Source organism: Lactuca serriola, chromosome 8 (assembly GCF_051521515.1).
Source record: "Lactuca serriola cultivar US96UC23 chromosome 8, Lser_US96UC23_V15, whole genome shotgun sequence".
NCBI classification, from domain to species: domain Eukaryota; kingdom Viridiplantae; phylum Streptophyta; class Magnoliopsida; order Asterales; family Asteraceae; genus Lactuca; species Lactuca serriola.
This window is the reverse complement of record NC_136415.1, coordinates 5,611,933-5,631,395: the sequence shown is the minus strand read 5'-3', so window position 1 is coordinate 5,631,395 and position 19,463 is coordinate 5,611,933. Positions and strand designations below refer to the sequence as shown.

The 19,463-nt window shown below is 35.2% G+C and overlaps 3 protein-coding genes across 3 annotated transcripts; all 3 read left to right on the top strand.

Moving 5' to 3' along the window:
* The first annotated feature begins 12,971 nt into the window (after positions 1–12,971).
* LOC145066485 (replicase polyprotein 1ab protein) lies at positions 12,972–14,467 on the top strand. Its single transcript, XM_079013758.1, has 4 exons — positions 12,972–13,501; positions 13,620–13,673; positions 13,879–14,004; positions 14,079–14,467. Exons 1-4 carry the CDS (start codon positions 13,112–13,114, stop codon positions 14,265–14,267), a joined length of 759 nt encoding a protein of 252 aa, XP_078869884.1. The 5' UTR covers positions 12,972–13,111; the 3' UTR covers positions 14,268–14,467.
* Positions 14,468–14,826: 359 nt separating this feature from the next.
* LOC145066484 (large ribosomal subunit protein eL30) lies at positions 14,827–16,048 on the top strand. The gene is made up of 5 exons (XM_079013757.1): positions 14,827–14,967; positions 15,069–15,174; positions 15,325–15,426; positions 15,678–15,746; positions 15,840–16,048. Exons 1-5 carry the CDS (start codon positions 14,947–14,949, stop codon positions 15,878–15,880), a joined length of 339 nt encoding a protein of 112 aa, XP_078869883.1. The 5' UTR covers positions 14,827–14,946; the 3' UTR covers positions 15,881–16,048.
* Positions 16,049–17,669: 1,621 nt separating this feature from the next.
* ENH1 (rubredoxin family protein) lies at positions 17,670–19,054 on the top strand. The gene is made up of 5 exons (XM_079015460.1): positions 17,670–17,854; positions 17,938–18,165; positions 18,255–18,421; positions 18,509–18,659; positions 18,758–19,054. The coding sequence occupies exons 1-5, from the start codon at positions 17,753–17,755 to the stop codon at positions 18,926–18,928; spliced, it is 819 nt and encodes a 272-aa protein (XP_078871586.1). The 5' UTR covers positions 17,670–17,752; the 3' UTR covers positions 18,929–19,054.
* The last annotated feature ends 409 nt before the right edge of the window (positions 19,055–19,463 follow it).

Here is a 19,463-nt window from a genome sequence, read left to right as displayed (position 1 = left end):
GATAGATGATATGAGCCAAGTACCTTACACTTCCGCAGTAGGCTCTATCATGTACCCTATGACTTGTACTCTCCCTGATGTGGCTTTCGCTTTGAGCATGGTCAACAGATATCAAGGGAACCCTGGTAGAGCTCATTGGATTGCAGTTAAGAATATTCTTAAGTACCTACGAAGGAACAAGGAATGGTTTCTAGTCCTCGGTGGGAGTGATGCCTTAAGGGTACAAGGGTATAGTGACGCTAGTTTTCAGACGGATCGGGATAATTACCGATCGCAGTCGGGCTGGGTCTTTACCCTAAACGGAGGAGCAGTGACTTGGAAAATTTCCAAACAGGAGACCGTAGCTGATTCAACATACGAATCAGAGTACATTGCGGCGAGCGAAGCGTCAAAGTAGGCTATATGGTTGAAGAACTTCATTGGAGACCTTGGATTTATGACATCCATAAAGGAGCCGATGGAAATTTTCTGTGATAATGAAGGAGCGGTTGCCTTAACCAAGAAACCAAGAGATCATGGTAGATCTCGACATATCGATAGAAAATACCATTTAATCAGACATCGGGTAGAAGAGGGACTCCTCGTTGTGAAGAGGGTATCATCAGAAGAAAACCCAGGAGATCCCCTTACGAAGGGACTGAGTAGGGTCAAACACTTGCAGCACGCTAGGAGCATTGGGCTGAAGGATGATATAAGTTTGGATTAGGTAGGAAACGTGTAATAGATAATTTGTACTTGACATTTGATGAATAAATAAAGTTGTGTTATTTATGAGTAAAGCTACTATCTTGTGTTGGTTATTTATCTATTGTTTCAATTTTGCATGTTTTGACTGTTGGATAAGGTGTCTAAGTCCATAACTTATTTGGTATATACTTGACCCGACCCGGCATGGTCCATTTGGGTTGCATTTCATCCAAACTATTTATGGATAATTTTATGAGAGTTATACACATATTTTTATTAATATATTATAAGTTATAATATATTAATATGAAGTCATGTTATTTAATTAGTCTTAGTCTTAAATTAATTATGAATTAATTTAGAGATTAAAAGGAAGACTAATTAGATTATGGGCTATTTGTTTTATATAGTGTGGGCTAACACTCATTTGTTAATGGGCTAGGCTTATATGGAAGTCCATGGATGATCCATGGAGCTTTTAACCCATGGATCCTTGGAAAGGAAAAGACATGGGTTATTAGGGTTTCACCCTAATCATGTACACTATATAAGCATGCTTATGTTGCATGAAATAGCCACTAGTGTGACTAGTGTAACTAGAAAGTATGTGTGTTTGTGTGTGACCGATTTCTATGTGTGTGTACACTCTCTCAAAGTTTTCCAAGTGTTTGTGGTGATTTGTGATTCCATTTGAGGCATTCACACTATTGGTGTTTGGCCCTCAAACTCCTTAGGAATCAAGCTAATCATCAAAAGGTATGTAATCTCATCTAATTCTTTTATGTTTAAAAGTACCCCATGCCATGTTAGATAGGTTATGAACCTTGGAAAATTATTATTTTGCATGTATTTAGACAAACATAGATCCAAGGTTTATTAGGGTTGCATGCACACTTAGGAAGTGTTAGATTGCTCAAAACCCAACAGTGGTATCAGAGCCTAGGCTTGCTTGTTTGATACTAGATGCAAAATAGTAAAAAAAAACTTGAAATTGTTGTTGTCTGGCTGATGGACTCGCCGAGTCCATGGGGGGACTCGCCGAGTTCAAGGCAAAATTCATCCTACTCGGCGAGTAGGTTCGTGCACTCGGCGAGTAGAATGATCAGAATGCAGAATTTCGACTTTTGCTGCTGGAAATGGACTAGAAACATTACCCTAAACTGTTTTGGTGTTTTAAAACTTGTTTTAGTTGGTGTAATGGTTGTTCTAATCCATTTACAATAGCATATATCAAAATTCCATGATTTTTATGTGTTCATACAATTCTTGAAATTTTGATGATCATGTTCATGTTCTTATGAATTTAGAAGATGGTAGGAATTATTTGCTGAATTGTTTAGAATTAATTCTTGATCATTTATGTGTTTTAATGGAGTCCATAATTTGTCCTCAAGTTATGGATATCCAAAGGTCACTTTTCTTTAACACACATTTAAACACATAAGTTACATGAAAATGAAGAGTCTTCATGAACCTTTAATTCATAAGTTATGAAATGAAAAGTTTTGGATAGTTACAAAACTTGCCCTCAAGTTTTGGAATTTGTAAAGTTTCACACACTTTAATAAACTTTAATTCCATACCCTATAAGTTTTAAAAGTTAAAATTCTACACTTATACTATTTATAACATTAAGAACAAGTCGTTTTACCATTAGTAGGCCTCATTCATGAAGTCGGTCTATAAGGTGGGTATAAGGTTGTTGCCTATAAAATGGCGACTTAATGAGTGTCCACTCTCACCCACCGCTTGCTTGATCGGTGGAGGGTCGTTAGCCGAACGGGTAGGACAATGACTTTAAATTCTCATTAAAAGTATAATGATTATTATAAAATAACTAAATGTTTTATTTAATTCCCAATCTTAGTTACTTTAGGAAAAATGTGAATTTGGTGCTAGCCCATGGAATTCACACTTTGTACCTTACCAAGTCGTTGGTGGAGCATGTGTGGTTAATCGGCACACTAACTTGGACTAGTAAGGATCACGAAGGGTGACTTAATGTTTGTCATAGATCAATGGAGCGTGTGTGGTTAACCGGCACATTGATTGGGTGATAATATTAAGGGTACCAAGTGAATTGGTATGGTTATTCACACCTTGTTTTGTGATCCTCGGCATCCCAGTCACAAAATTTGAGAGGGCACACTCGAGATTGAAACATGCCATTGAAAAGTTCAATGAATCTTAAAAGATCTAGGAATTTCAAATCCAATTAAAACCTAATAAATTATTTCGTTTTTCATGGTGGAAATTGGTGAATCGTCATTCGCCTACCTTCAAATATTTTATAGCTTGGATTACGGCATCCCTCTTCCAAATTATAAAATATTGTGTTGGGTCCTAGCCTTAATATTTCATATTGGGTGTTATATTAAGGACTTTGAATCAACTAACTTGATTTTCTCCCATTATAGATGTCTGGTTCAGACAATTATGATCTTCCCAAATCTCTTGAAGATGGTGTCCCTCAACATCATGCTTCACTTCCTCCACCTCCTCCAATTATTCTCCCTCACCCACAAGTTCTTGAAAAGTTTAAAGTCACTCAATCCCTATTGGCAAGCATAGTCTATGTGTGCTCACATCTTGGAGATAAAGTCACATATTGACAAGCTGGGAGAGTTGGGTGTCAAAGTCTCGTGAAAGTTGGATGTTCAATCACTTTCTTAGTAACATAGTGAGTCTTTTTGGGACTACTATGAGATAGACTATGAGATGACCCTTAATGATGTTATCTATTTGCTTGGTGTTGTGGAATCAGCAATGATTTGGAACACCAGTAAAGCAAATTTGATTAAAAGAACAACTTCCCAAGTCTTAAATGGACATTGACAATGGTAGCATTGGATATCTAGAAAAGGATTTCTCTTCCCAATGGAAAGGGATCGGCCATAGTCAACTCGGTTGACCAAATGGTAAAGAGAAAGGCTGAGTCTGAGATAGTCTCATGTGCCATTACCAAAGGGTCCATGTGTTTTGTTGCCAAAGGAAGGGGCATTGGTTGCGAAGCTGCCCTATTCACCTGAAAGGTCATAAGGTTGATCAAGTCAAGAGGTTTGACTCTACTTCGGGTAAAGTCCACTGTCTAACTCTATTAAGTTCCTATTTGGAGATTCTTATTACATAATGTGAATGGGTCACATGCTGATGTTTTTAAGAATTAAAGAAAAGATAGGAAGCTTAAAGTAAGTATATGTTGATTCTGATTGCGAAGGTGGGTTTCGATCGCATGGTTCGGTAATCTGAATTTTGAGTTGTTGCTTAAGAGTTATAATATATTGCTTATGAATAGATAACAACAAGGTTTTCATATGGATTGTAAGGATAAGTTTTTCCGCAAAGTTTTAAAATAAAAGAAAAAAAGGGTTTTAATTTTATTTATTTTAAAAATATCCTTACAATGGCATCTGTGGAAAATTGTTGCTTATATGTTTCCAGTAATAGCAATATTGGAAAGTGGATTTGATTCTTTCATTTGTGGTAGTGTCTGAATTTACCAAATGAAGAAAGTTTTTCATCACCCAAGTTTCAATTGGACAGAAACTTGGAATCATACAAGTTGTATTGTATGATGAATGAGAATTTTCATCTTTGAAAATTAAGACTAATTCTTTGATCACATGTATATATGAGTCAACTGAAGGACTAAAGAATTAGGTACACTGGGTGTGCGTTGGTCAAGGTCCACCACAAAGATTGATTTGTCATGATTTACTAAAGATTAGTAAATATGATTATACTTATGAGGTTAAGTATAATTCTGTAACATTGGAAAGGTTACAATGTGTGACAAAACAATTGAGAAGAATCAAATTAGGCAGAAAGATAAAAGTTTCTCAAATATGAAAGGATGGGAGAGTACTTTAGTATCGTATTTCATGATCATCTTAATGATTATGAAACCATATCACAAATTCAGACTCTAAGGACGTCTTAGTGCATTGTTATGGCTAAGAAGAGAGGTCATGAACTGTTGGATTGGTTAAAATCAAGAAGATGAGTCATATTTCGTTCCAAAACAATTCTTAGAGTCATACTCCAAGATTGTAACTTTGAGTGACATAAAGAAGGATTTATTAACACTAGTCAAATGTAAGAGTAAAATGTTTTCTACTCTTGTACATTTGAGATTGGTAAGTTGTGATGTCTTGGATGAGACAAAGACAACCTAAGACCAATTGTGTGAAGTGTTAGTCTTGATAAGAATCCGCACTATCCCTTGAATATTTGTTTTGTCAAGGAATGGTTCTTGACTGAGGAAACTTATATGTCAAGGGGACAGTGGGAGCCTTAAAGATCCTGAAAGAGTTTCAAGATTTAATCAAGAGTAAAACCTGTAATTTATCACTAGCACACGACTTAAGGTTTGCAACCTATCGTGTTGACATAATTCTTATTTCTGTACCTACTTCAAATAAGTTGAATTTGCATGTGAGTTATCAGAGTTCAACTTGGAAGCATTGGTGAGCCTTGTGCTATCAAGGTGACAAGAAACTAAGATTGAACAAGTTTAATCCATGTAAGGCTGAATTTGTCACTAACCTTATCTTGTGATTATGGTTTTGACAAATTCACATGGATAGGAACTCATACACTATAAAATCTAAGTGTCATAAGGTTTCTCTCCGATTCATGAAAATGATGGTGAGGAAACGCTTTCACTAAGTAGATTTTACGTAGATATCAATTGTGTTATTTGCATTTTCAAAAGTCGTTAGTGGAGCGTGTGTGGTTAACCGGCACACTAACATGGACTTGTGAGAAATGGCAAAGGTCTAAGAAATTGAGACTATGATTACGACATCCCTTTTCATAGTTCTTGAAATTGCTTAGACACACATGTGAGCTATCTAAGAAAGGGTGTATGAATCTAAATTTCAGAAGTCCAGCAGATATCTGGAAATATGTCAGAGCTAGTGGGAGCATAATTGTTTTGCTGATAATCATCATGTTAGTGGGAGCATGATTATTACATTTAGTGTTGCAAGTTAGCAATGTTAATTATAGACAGCAAAGTTTCAATTCGTGAAGTTGCAGGGGTTGAAAAGTTGTTTTGCTATAATTAAGGGAGAGGAAATTATACTTCATTTCAATTCTAGAAGCTTAGATTGAGATTTTAATCATCTTTAGTCAAGGACATATATACGAATTTTATGTCTGAATGGTTCGACTTAAGGAAATTCTATATATATTGCGTTCTCAAAATTCAATTATGACTACGGCATCCCTCTTCATAGTTAAATTTTGAAAACATGGCAAATAAAAAATATTGTAGCAAAAGACTTGTCTAGTATCATGTCTTTATGTCAAACATCATGAATCGTGTCCCATATGCTTCAGATATAAGATCGATTTCATGTGCTATAATATTCATCTTTTCTAAATTTTCCAAATGCTTAAGGCATTGAGAAGGGAAAAGTCTAGAACTGGATATGACTAAAGTGATTAAGCAATTGTCGAGGACAAATATGAGGTTCGCCAAAGATTGGTTGCTCATGGACAGTTGGAAGTATGATGTCGGAAAGGACCATATTGACATATTCTGAAAAGAAGTAACTCTTGTTCGGAAGTGATAGTCAAAATGGGACTATGGAAATGTCTCCATAGGTGGAAGTTATTCAATCTATGTAAGATTAGAAAACCTTAATGCAAGAAGGATGTTCAAAGCAATGTACTTTGAATATGAGACTTCCGTTGCATAGAAGTTGACATTCTTTGGAATACTCTGTAATGACTGGTGACAAGGTTTTGGTGACTTTGTGCATAATCATTACAAGAGGAACATTGCATAAAAGTTTAAAATCTAACAGATTTTTGGTAAATGATAGGAATCGGGGATTCTCACATTTACAATAAGGATTTGGGATTGTGAAATGAGTATCAATGGAATCATGTTCAATTGATCTACATCACAATGTAAGGATCATAGACAAACATAGTGTGCATACTTGGAGTATGGCATAACTATTGTTTAGAAAAACAAAGTGTACATGCTAGGAGCATGGGACGACTGTTGTTTTTATTCAAGTCTTAAGTTGATTGATTGAAACATTATACAATGAATAATGTGTAATCAATATGGTGATAAATAAAAGGTGGTTCTATTTATATTCAAAAGGGTTCTGAGACCATATTGGATTCGATTATTATTGTGTTTCACTTTGCATGTTTTGACTTCCAAAATAGCTAGGTTATTCTTTCCGAATGACTAAGTTATTTAAACACTCCACAGTCGTTCATATGTTGGAAGTAGGTATGAATCAAGACTGTCATGAATCGAGTTTGTAGATGGCTAAATGGGTTTAGTCATAGCAATGGTTGCTACAACATTCATGAGTGCTCATAAGTTATGAGTATTGGAATAAACCCACGCTCACTTGTATCACTTCATGGAATTTATCTCGAGTGATCGTGAGACGGTAATATCATATAAATCTTCAAACCTAGAGATATGAGTTGTTACCTATGAGTTGGTTGTGCATTGATTGCACGTAAACGCATCAGTAACTTGATGTTATAAAACGTGCCTTTGTATACAATTCAACAAGTAGTAGAACAAGCATATGAGTCGAAGTTTATCTGTTCCTTCTAGAAATAGAAGCGATATCTGGGCCCCTCGATGATTTTGTTGTGACCTATGTACCGACCGGTCAGAACTAAATTGATGTGTTCGATTAAGTTCTTTGTCAAACAAATCGGAAATCGGGAAACAAACTGTTGGACATTAAGTACGACGTTGTTCCATGTATTTGTCCGGCTGATATCATGAGAACAGAGGATTATATGATCACTTATCTAAAATGGCGCTTCATAGTTCAACAGAGTTTTCGAGAGCTACGATTGTTGGTTGGTTCCTGAAGTAACATACGCAAATATAGTTATTAGACTTATCCAAGTGGGAGTCTGTTGGATAAGGTGTCTAAGTCCATAACTTATTTGGTATATACTTGACCCGACCCGGCATGGTCCATTTGGGTTGCATTTCATCCAAACTATTTATGGATAATTTTATGAGAGTTATACACATATGTTTATTAATATATTATAAGTTATAATATATTAATATGAAGTCATGTTATTTAATTAGTCTTAGTCTTAAATTAATTATGAATTAATTTAAAGATTAAAAGGAAGACTAATTAGATTATGGGCTATTTGTTTTATATAGTGTGGGCTAACACTCATTTGTTAATGGACTAGGCTTATATGGAAGTCCATGGATGATCCATGGAGCTTTTAACCCATGGATCCTTGGAAAGGAAAAGACATGGGTTATTAGGGTTTCACCCTAATCATGTACACTATATAAGCATGCTTATGTTGCATGAAATAGCCACTAGTGTGACTAGTGTAACTAGAAAGTATGTGTGTTTGTGTGTGACCGATTTCTATGTGTGTGTACACTCTCTCAAAGTTTTCCAAGTGTTTGTGGTGATTTGTGATTCCATTTGAGGCATTCACACTATTGGTGTTTGGCCCTCAAACTCCTTAGGAATCAAGCTAATCATCAAAAGGTATGTAATCTCATCTAATTCTTTTATGTTTAAAAGTACCCCATGCCATGTTAGATAGGTTATGAACCTTGGAAAATTATTATTTTGCATGTATTTAGACAAACATAGATCCAAGGTTTATTAGGGTTGCATGCACACTTAGGAAGTGTTAGATTGCTCAAAACCCAACATTGACTTTCTGAATGATAGGATTATTCGAACAGTCCACAGTCGTTCATATTTTGGAAGTAGATGTGAATGAAGACTGTCATGAATTGTTTGTAGATTGTCTAAAATGTTTTGGGCATAAAAAAGGTTTGCTGCAAAGTTCAGAAGTGCTTATGAATATGATTTTAGCATTGGAATAAACCCGTGTTTGCTTGTATCACTTCGTGGTGTTTTACCTTAAGTGATTGCAAAGCGATAATATCATATAGTCTTAAAAATTAGAGATATGGTTGTTGTTTGCTGGTTGGTTATGCATTGATAATGTGTAAACGCATTAGTAACTTGATGTTCTAAAACACATTGTTGTGCATGATTTAATTAGTAAATAATAGATGCATATGAGTCGAAGTTAATCTGGTCCTTTTATTCTATGAGAATAAAGGCGATATCTTGGCCACTTGATGATTTGGTTTGACTTATGTGCCGAGACCGGTCAGAATGAAGTTGATGTGTTCAACTAAATTCTATGTCAAACAAATCAGAAATCGAGGAACAAATGTTGGACGATAAGCATTGTCAGCATGATATCTAGAACAGAGGATCATACGATCCCTTATCTGAAGGACAAATTGCTGATCAGAGTTGACAACGAAGTATAAGAGCTACGATTGCTAATCGGTTCCTGATGTCATATGTGAGATATAGTTACGACTTATCCAAGTGGGAGACTGTTGGATTAGTGTCTAAGCCCGTAACTATATTTGGTATGTACTTGACCCAGTTGTGCATGGTCTTTTTGGGTTGCCTTGACCAAAGCAACTTGACAATGTATTTTAAGGAGAGGGAGAGAGAGAATATTATGGTTTATTAATATATTATAAGAATAATGTATTAAAGGAGAAATCATATTTATTTAATTAGTATTGGTCATAAATTAGTTAGGAATTAATTTGGTGACTGAAAGAGATTAATTAAATAAAGGGGCATAAACTGTCAAATGTATGATAGTTGAGTTTTGGGCTGGGAAACCTAATGGACTAAGGGGGAACAAGATTATGATGGGGATCCATCATATTTTCGTCCAAGGCCCTAATCTAGAAGGTTCCTTGGGCTGCTTGGTGATTAAGCTGTCCATTAGGGTTTAGACTGAAACCCTAGCAGCCTGCAGTATAAATAAGACCCCTAGGCTATGAAAATCGGCTACACTTGATTCCAAGAGAACCCTAGGGCCGATTTTAGCATCTCTCACCCTCTCTCATATTGTCTTCTTGCTTGTGGGGTTTGTGAACCATTAGAGGAGTTACAATTATGACTCTAAGCTCAAGATCAAGAAGACTACAAGGATTTCAAGCTATATGAAAGAGGTAAATCACTTAGATCTGTTCTTATGATGTTAATTTCGAATTATATATGATAGATCTAGGGTTTCAAGTCTTGGATTCAAAGCATGTACAATAGATAAACTTAGATCCAAGCATTAGGGTTTGTATTATCACATAGGATTGTTCTTATGCATAAAACCTATCGGGGACCTCATCAGCTATGGATCGGATCGAGAGGTGAGTTTTCCTCGTTGTACTTGCGGGTTGAAGGCACCAATGCCAACCTATTGGATTGATATTATGTTATGCATGCTATTGTGTTGTTGTGATATGTTAGATCGGTATTCTGGTAGATAGGATGTTGTTATGATGTAGTAATATGTTAGATCGGCATCCTGGTAGATAGGATGTTGTTATGCTTAGTGATTTGTAGATCTCTTTGACTGGCTGTAGACTGATACATGATTATCTGTTATATATGCACATGTTTGGTTGGTGGCTGAGGCTGCATTGCTCTGTGCGTAAGCTAATAGTTCGGGGCATACCAACCTGATGGTTGAATGGGCCCAAGGGTATTCCATCCTGAGGATGATTGGACCCATAATATGATGGCATTCCAAACTGATGGTTGAGGGGCCTAGGGTATTCCATCATATTTTCGTCCAAGGCCCTAATGTAGAAGGTTCCTTGGGCTGCTTGGTGATTAAGTTGTCCATTAGGTTTTAGACTGAAACCCTAGCAGCCTGCAGTATAAATAAGACCCATAGGCTATGAAAATCGGCTACACTTGATTCCAAGAGAACCCTAGGGCCAATTTTAGCATCTCTCACCCTCTCTCATATTGCCTTTTTGTGAACCATGATTGGACCCATAGTATGATGACATTCCAACCTGCTAGTTGAGGGGCCTGGGGTATTCCAACCCGATGGTTGATTGGACACATAATATGTTGTTTTTGGTATATGTTATCTGTTGTGTGTTGGTTCTTTGGGGGAACTCACTAAGCTTTGTGCTTACAGTTTTGTTTTATGGTTTTAGTTACTTCAATGGACCGTGACAAGGCGAATGCGTGACCGTACATATCCTTGGTTTTACAACTGATTGGATATTGGGAGACTCTGATTTTAAATAATGTTTGGAACTAATAGTTTTTAAACACTTTGATTAATAAATGGGTCACTTCTGAAGGGTTTAAATTTGTTGAAATTTTTGGGATGTTTCAGATAGTGTTGTAAAACTTGCCGAGTTGGTTGATTACTCCTTCGAGTACTCGCTACTCGGCCCCTTACCGAAGCGAGTTGCAAAATCCCGAGTACTCCCCGATCGGCCCCTTACTGAACTAAGCAATGTTGTAAAACCCGGTCAACTCGGTGATTAATATGTATAATATAATTAATGATTTATTATTTAGCACACTCACATGTGATTATTACTACATATATATCTTCAATTTTTAGTAATTATTCACGAAGTGATACCATTATGTGTTTTTCAATTTTTTTTCTATTCACATGTATCTAATTTTGTTATATATTTCTATCAACTTATGATTTTGATATATATAATGTCCCTAAAAATATTTCTACATGAATTACCGAATCCGAGTACTCCCCAAGTACCCCCGAGTACTCCCGAGTACTCGCTACTCGATAGTCGGCCGAGCAGGTCCTGAGTAACGAGTTCTACAACCTTGGTTACAGATATAGTCTTACATACTTGAAATAATGGTATTTTGATAAATAATTTTAGGATAGATTGTAATTAACAGAAAACAAGTTTGACATCATAATATCTCATAAAAGAATGATAATTACCCTTGTTTCAAGCCATACTAACACATCTTTATGGTGTTAGGGCAAATCATGTTTTTACGTAAATAACAACAAAACCTAAATCCTACAAAATTGAGACACGAGGGAGGTAAGATGTAGACATTCGTACATCCACCCTAAGGATTTAGAGATGTTGTTTCAATAAACAACCTAAAAAACACAAGCTTATAATGGTGAATAAAATAGGAATTTAAGAAAGCAAAAAATGAATACTAGCAAGCTGAGAATAAAAATGAGACAAATGTAAAATCACAGGTCCATTTTGAAAAACATAAAAATAAGAAAGAAATTTGGATCTATACTACTCCATTAATGTGATTTTCAAGCATCCATACATATGAAAAACATAAATTAGGAAATATATGATTTTATTTTATGTCTAACCTCACACTATATATCACTTTATTATCAAATGTCTTCTCCTCATCACACTATTAACCGTGATTGACTACACACTCCTTATCATAACAGATGTCTTTTCTTTCGATATATATGAACCACCTCAATCTTCCTTCCTCAAAATTTAAGTGATCGACACCACTCCCACTATGATTGTCACATTCAATATCATCCCAAATTGAGTTTTGTTGCATTCCAACCCAACCTCATGATGTCTACAAATTTTAATTCCTCTCATGACTATTATTAATCGTCAAAAAATCAGATCCATACGTTTTAAACACCTAACTATTAACCTGTAAAAAATTTCCTTGAGTTTCAACATTCCTTTATTGTTTCATAAATATTTTGTGGCCACTCTCCATTTTTACCAACCCACATATACATATATACCATCGACAACATTATCATCAACACCTTTGTTACTATAAATTATAAGGCCATAAGTATCTGGAAAACTATTTTTTAGACAAATAATAATAAACTATCATATAAACTGATATTGATATTTATATAATAATATAAGTAATAGATTATAAGGTCTTCAAAATAAACAAGATGATACTCTGGTTTAAACCCTAACATTTTTATAGATTTGAAATCCTTAAATATTAAATTCTTTCATTATATTATTTTTAAAAGAAATTAATGACATTTTTAATAAAATTGATAATAATTTAATCCGCTTGTCAATGCTTGTCAATATTTAATGTAGGTAGAAGAATAGTAAAAATAAAATGTTCTAAACTATCATATAAACTGATATTGATATTTATATAATAATATAAGTAATAGATTATAAGTTCTTCAAAATAAATAAGATGATACTCTCGTTTAAACCCTAACATTTTTATAGATTTGAAATCCTTAAATATTAAATTCTTTCATTATATTATTTCTAAAAGAAATTAATGATATTTTTAATAAAATTGATAATAATTTAATCCACTTGTCAATGCTTGTCAATATTTAATGTAGGTAGAAGAATAATAAAAATATAATGTTCTAATTTACTAAAATCGATCAATTTTAATTTTTTAAAATGAATATGATTAATTAAGGCATAGAAGGCGAGCTGGACTGGTGGAGGCAGTTCCTTCGGATACGTTGCCCATCAATCGTTAGCCACAAGACTCCCAACTTCGGCACAACAACGTCGATCGCCGTCTTCCGTCAAACTCTCAATCCTCTGCTAAACCCTTTGGGCATGACGACAAGCCTCCCATGGCACCCTCTACTCTCCTCGAAAACCCAACGCTTTCATCCTTCCACTAATAAATTGTTTCCCAATTCGCCGAGACCTAATTCAATCAGAGTACAAGCTTTTAGGCGTAGCGATTTTGATGGCTTTGCAAAGCGAATGGCTTCAGGCGAAGCCTGGAGAGATGCCTGGCGTAGCGCTAATAACGGTTTTGAGCAGATCCTTTACGAGACGAAGAAAACCGCCGAGCGCATCGACCGCCAGTATTCTGTTGGTCGCCGACTCTCCTCCGTCGCACAATCAGCTTCTGACCGTGCCAGGGAGCTCGACCGTGATTATTTGATAACACAGCGGTGGCGCACATTTACTCTCGATTTCAGTCAAAATTGGCCCAGGGTTTGTACTCTATTCCTCTATCTGTTCCTTATAAATTCATCATTTATAGTCATGTCACTCGCCTTCTTATGCTATATTTCATTCAGTCTACTGATAACATGCAATTCCCCCCTTGCAGTACAGGAAGCAGTTTAGCGATTTCCTTGATACTCCATTAGGAAGAAGTTTTGGGGTAAGTGTTGCTTTACTTTGTGAATTGTGCTTTGTTTTGAATAATCGTCCTTGTATTACACCTGCAGTTATCGAATCAGAAATCTTATTGCTAAAACAGATGGGAAAAAGTATACAAGATTTCCCTGTTGTTAATGGAACTTTTGAAATTAGAACCTATGAAGATGTTTAGATTACTCAGACTAACAGTTTGGTTGTTTCTGTAGACTATCTTCTTCCTATGGTTTGCTCTTTCTGGATGGCTGTTCAGGATTCTGATATTTGCAATATGGGTACTACCATTTGCAGGCCCTCTACTTATTGGTGCTGTTGCCAATAATCTGGTGATTAAGGTAACTAGTTTTACTGCTTGTTAATGGCAAAGATGCAATGAGAATATGATATTCATCTTTTACATTTATTACAGGGTTCATGTCCTGCTTGTAAGAGGCAGTTTATGGGATACAAAAACCAGATGGTGAGATGTGGTGGGTGTGGGAACATTGTATGGCAACCAAAAGGAGATTTTTTTACAAAACGTGGGAATTCTGCTTCTTCTTCTTCATCTTCAAAGTCTGGACCAGAGATAATAGATGTTGAGTTTGAGGAGAAATGAAGAATGTTTACTGGTTGTGCTGTGTGTATACAAGATGGAGTGTTTGGCTTATAAGCTATTAGCCAATAGAGAGAGAGAGTTTTTGTTTAGACTCTGCTTACAAGTATCATAATCTGCTGTATTCTTTTAGTTTTAGATTTGGTTAAAACTCATAATGCAACTATAATTGTGTCTTAATTGAATCTAATTTTTTTTTTTCATGTTCATAAAATCATATATAACAAAGTATAAAGTTTTTAATGAGATTTCAGTTATCTATTTGTTGTTTGATTAAAACTTAAACAAATGAACACAAACAAACCTTATTTTATGTTTGTTTAGGTATTATCAAAATTTCCATTTTCATAATATTATTTCAGTAATTATTTCAACATTAATCAGTTACCAAAAAAATTTATAACAATTCAGTATTTTCATTTTTCGTGGAACTCGTCACTACTTTGAGTTTAAAAATAAGAAAATAATCAACATATATTTATGGTTTCTTGGCCGTTTATGCGAAAACTTTGGGCCGATGAGCCCAATTGACTTTTTGGGCCCAACTCTTTGTTCTCTTTCTTTTGTACAACGTACATATCCCAAACCCTGACCACCAGGGTAGAGGTAGATCGCCAAACCCTAATTCTTCCCAACAAAATTACTCTCCCTCTTCTTCAATTTTCTTCGCTTCTTGGCAACAATGGTATCTGGGAAGAAGACGGTAAGATATGAACTGATCTGTTCTCGATTTTTCGTGTCTCTGTCTCGTTGATAATAACCTGTATTTATTTTCACCATTCTTTTTTGGTTTTCATACTACAGAAGAAGACTCATGAGAGCATCAACAACAGGTTGGCTCTCGTGATGAAGAGTGGAAAATACACTCTTGGTTACAAGACTGTCCTCGAGTCTCTCAGAAGCTCCAAAGGTAATAAAACACCAAATTTATGCTTATAAGTTTTCATAATAGCATGTCATCTTCGATCTAAACATACAACAGCGTCTGAATTAGGGTTTTATTCTGTTCTTTGAATTAGAATATGATGTTTCGCTCATTATGATTCCATTCCAAGTGTAGGTAAGTTAATTATCATTTCCAACAACTGTCCGCCCTTGAGGAAATCTGAGATCGAGTATTATGCCATGCTCGCCAAGGTTGGTGTTCATCATTACAATGGAAGTAAGTACATCATATCCTCCCTCGTCGTTTTTTCCTTCCTTTGTCTTAGTATTCTTAGCCATCGTGTTAAAACTGCGATTGCTGTAAGAGTTGATAACAATCTGAATTGTTTTATGACACTTGTTTGAATCTGATCATAAAAATTTCTAGATGACGAGAATAAACTTATGCAGAAATTGGATTAGATATAAAAGATCATACGTTGAAAAACAATATCATCACTTTAATTAATTTGGTTTATGGATGGGCAGACAATGTTGACCTAGGGACAGCATGTGGAAAGTATTTCAGAGTGTCATGCCTTAGTATTGTTGATCCAGGTAAACAATGAATTAACATAATAATTTTATGTTTGGCCAATTACATGTAAGTAATGATTTATTGATATTGTTATTGTTATTATATTGTTGTAGGTGACTCTGATATCATCAAATCTCTCCCAGGAGACAACTGAAAAGACCCAATGAAGCATTAGTTTTCTCACTTCTGATATGTTGAATCTGTTCCTGTTATGGCATTAGTGTCTCAAATTTAATTCTCTTTCTGTTATTATGAATTCTATGAATCTGTTGAGACGTGCATGTATTAACAATTAGATCCTAAAGAGGTAAAATTTTGTTGATTTGGGGATTTTTTGGTATATTTGATTTCTAAAATTTTGTTATTATATGCTTTTCATAATGCTTTATGTAGTCAGTCATAAATGTTTGAACATATCATATTTTTCGGAAGAACAAAAATAACACAACAAAAGTTGATCACATAACATGATGTCCTAAGCCTTATTAATTGGGAACACGTTAACAAGCCCATAGTCCAGTAAGAACTTTTACTACAATTATAAAAATAAATATATAAAACGACGAAGAAGTTCTGAAGTTGAAATACCAAAATTTAATGAATTATCTCAAATACATTCATTTTCAAGCCAGTCATGAATAAAACTAAGCGACTAATGTCGGCAATTGACAATATTTGAGAGAATTTTTCTTGCAACAATGTGAAATTGAGAGAATTTTTCTTACAACAATAAAGTGTTAGTGAATCGTACACATTAACTGTTAGGGGTGAGCACTGTACGACTCAGAGCGGTTTTTGGACCAAACCGAATCGCAAGTTGCGGTTTTTTATAGAGAACAAAAATGGAAATCATTCATATGTATTAAATGAGTATAAAAACAAAAATGACTTATTTTGAAACAAAAAAAAATATTAAGAACTAAATGTATACAAAAATATTAAGAACTAAATATGTACAAAATGAGAAATATATTATCATATTAAGTCATTTTTCTCGGTTAATCTGGAGTAACCGATAATAAGGACTGTATGTGTACAGTTTAACAAGTGAAAGGGGTAAATGTTGACGAAAAAAAATCAGTGACCAAATGTGTACAAATCAAAAAATATATTACCGTTTTAAGTAATTATGCATTTTCCAAATAAACTTAGGTGCTGTTTGTTTTTTGGAAAAAATCTCTTAAGACCTCTTATTGCTGCGCGGCGCAGCACACGTACAACACTTTTCATCTCGCATCTATTTGTTTTTTAGAAGTCTTTAGAGTCAAAAACCTCTGCGCGTGCTCTGTTTGGCGCAACACTTGTACTGCCTCTTCCAACCCATTCTTCTTCTTTTTTTCTTGTTGAAATTTTTATTATATGTTGTTGAAATTTTAGTTCACTTTTTTTTCGTTTTTTTTTTGTTTATTCTTGTTGATTTTTTTTTTGTTTTTTTTTATATTGAATAATGATAGATTCTTGATTAAATATCATTATTCTTTACTAAATATTTTTATTTTTTTTTGAAATATCATTATTTTTTATTGAAATATCATTAATTTTTGCCGAAATGTTATACATTATTAAATTTTCCGTATTAAAAAATTATTTTTGATTTATAAAATTAGTTTATTTTAAATTTCTAATATCTGCAGCAGTATGCAGATGTTAAAAAACCTAACACGTTTCTTATTACGGTCTGCAGCCGTTTGGTACACCTTTTCTACTGCAGAAGGTTGCAGAGATGGTCCACATTCTTCATGAATTTTTGTTTTAGAAAATCAAACTGCACATAAACGTTGGAATCTACATGTTCACATATGCCATGGAATTGAAAAAAAAAATTACCTCGTAATCGAATATGAGAAAAAAAAAAAAAAAAAAAAGTCAATTGGGAAGGATTCTGAGCGTGTGGCAACGAGTGTAACTTATCCGGTGGCGATGGAGGCCTATCACGTCCACACAACTGCTTCTATTTTCCCTTATCAACAACAAAACAGCCACCACCTGTTTCTCGATTCTGTCTTGTGCCAGTCACAAGAAGAAAATGTCGACGACAACCGCCATAGGTGCAGGTGGAGCCTTCGCAACAAGAAACGCCCTCTCCATCAAAACTACTACTTCATATCCATTAGCATCACCTCATCAGGTTCGTCTTCAATCTATTCCATTAATAATGGTGAAAAAAAATCAGTTGTCGATTAATGATTTCACCCTATTTTTGAGGAACAGAAAACAACATTTCAAGGGTTGTCCATTCAAGATGCCAAAAGGGGCGTCTCCACTTCCTTCTTGGGATCCAGCGACAAGACCATCGTGTCTGTAAAAGGAGGAAGAGGTTTAGATATCAAAGCCAGAAAAACCGCAGGTGCTTCAAAGGAAATCGAAGTTGAAGTCGACAAGCCTTTAGGCCTCACTTTGGGTCCTAAACCTGGTGCTGGTGGTGGCGTTGTTATCACCGTACGTCGGTCCTCTCCCCATCTCTGTAATTAATTTCGTTTACCTTTTTTCTTTCTCCGATTCTCAATTGATGTGATTTTCGAGTTCAGGGAGTGGAAGGAGGTGGGAATGCTGCAAAAGCAGGGTTGAAGGCTGGGGATCAAGTCATATACACAAGCAGCTTCTTCGGCGATGAACTTTGGCCTGCTGATAAGCTTGGCTTCACCAAAACCGCCATTCAGGCGGTGCCGGATTCTGTTTACTTTGTCGTTAGCAGGTACTCTCTCTTAATCGCTTCAATCGTTACTGAAATCAAATTTGATTGAAACGACAAAACCATAAACGATGAGTGATTTTGATTCAGGGGGGCTGATGTAGATGTCAAACGACTACCAAAACGACCTGCTCCTCCTCGATTCGGACGCAAGCTAACAGATGCCCAAAAGGCACGAGCGACGCATATTTGTCTGGACTGTGGATTCATATACACGTTATCGAAGCCTTTCGAGGAGCAGGCAAGCTCTCAACTTTTGTATTTAATCATATAATTGAATCATAAATTTTTAGGTTTAATTGACAAAAAAGATGGTGATTTTGGTATGGAAATTTGCAGCCGGATGGGTACTTGTGCCCACAATGTAGAGCACCCAAGAAGAGGTTCACAGGGTACGATCCAGTCACCGGAAAACCAATTGGTGGGACGCTGCCTCCGATCGGTGTGATCATTGGACTTGTTGCCGGTCTTGCTGGAGTTGGGGCATTACTTGTTTATGGCCTTCAGTAACCGACATTCATTCTTCCATCATAATTTTGTTCTTATAATTGCCATTTACTATATCATACGAAAAGAAAATGTAATGTTTGTAATTGAAAATTGAAATGGGCTTAAAATACATTGGCTTTTCATTTATATCAAGAATGTGTTGGGAAAAGTATAACCCAAAATGCACAAAAGAACAATAATCAGAATTTGTTATTAGGCATGTGTTTGACACAGTTTTCTTAAAGCAAAATAGTTTTATAAGGGTGTTTGTTTTCCACGATACAACAAAGCAAAATAGTTTTATAAGGGTGTTTGTTTTCCAAGATACAACAGTAGTAACTGATTCTTCTAGGTCACCCGAACTCTTACTTGGCTCGGAAACTACCTTGGTTGCAGCAAGAGATGAAAGAAAAAGCAGAATCGTAAGAGAGGAAAAGAGTGATTTCGTTTCATTCGGTGTAAACTAAACAATCAAAGAGAGACTCTATTTATACTGTAAATCGTCATTGATGTCATTAAACATCAAAACGTAACAGTCAATTAAATAGCATAATTA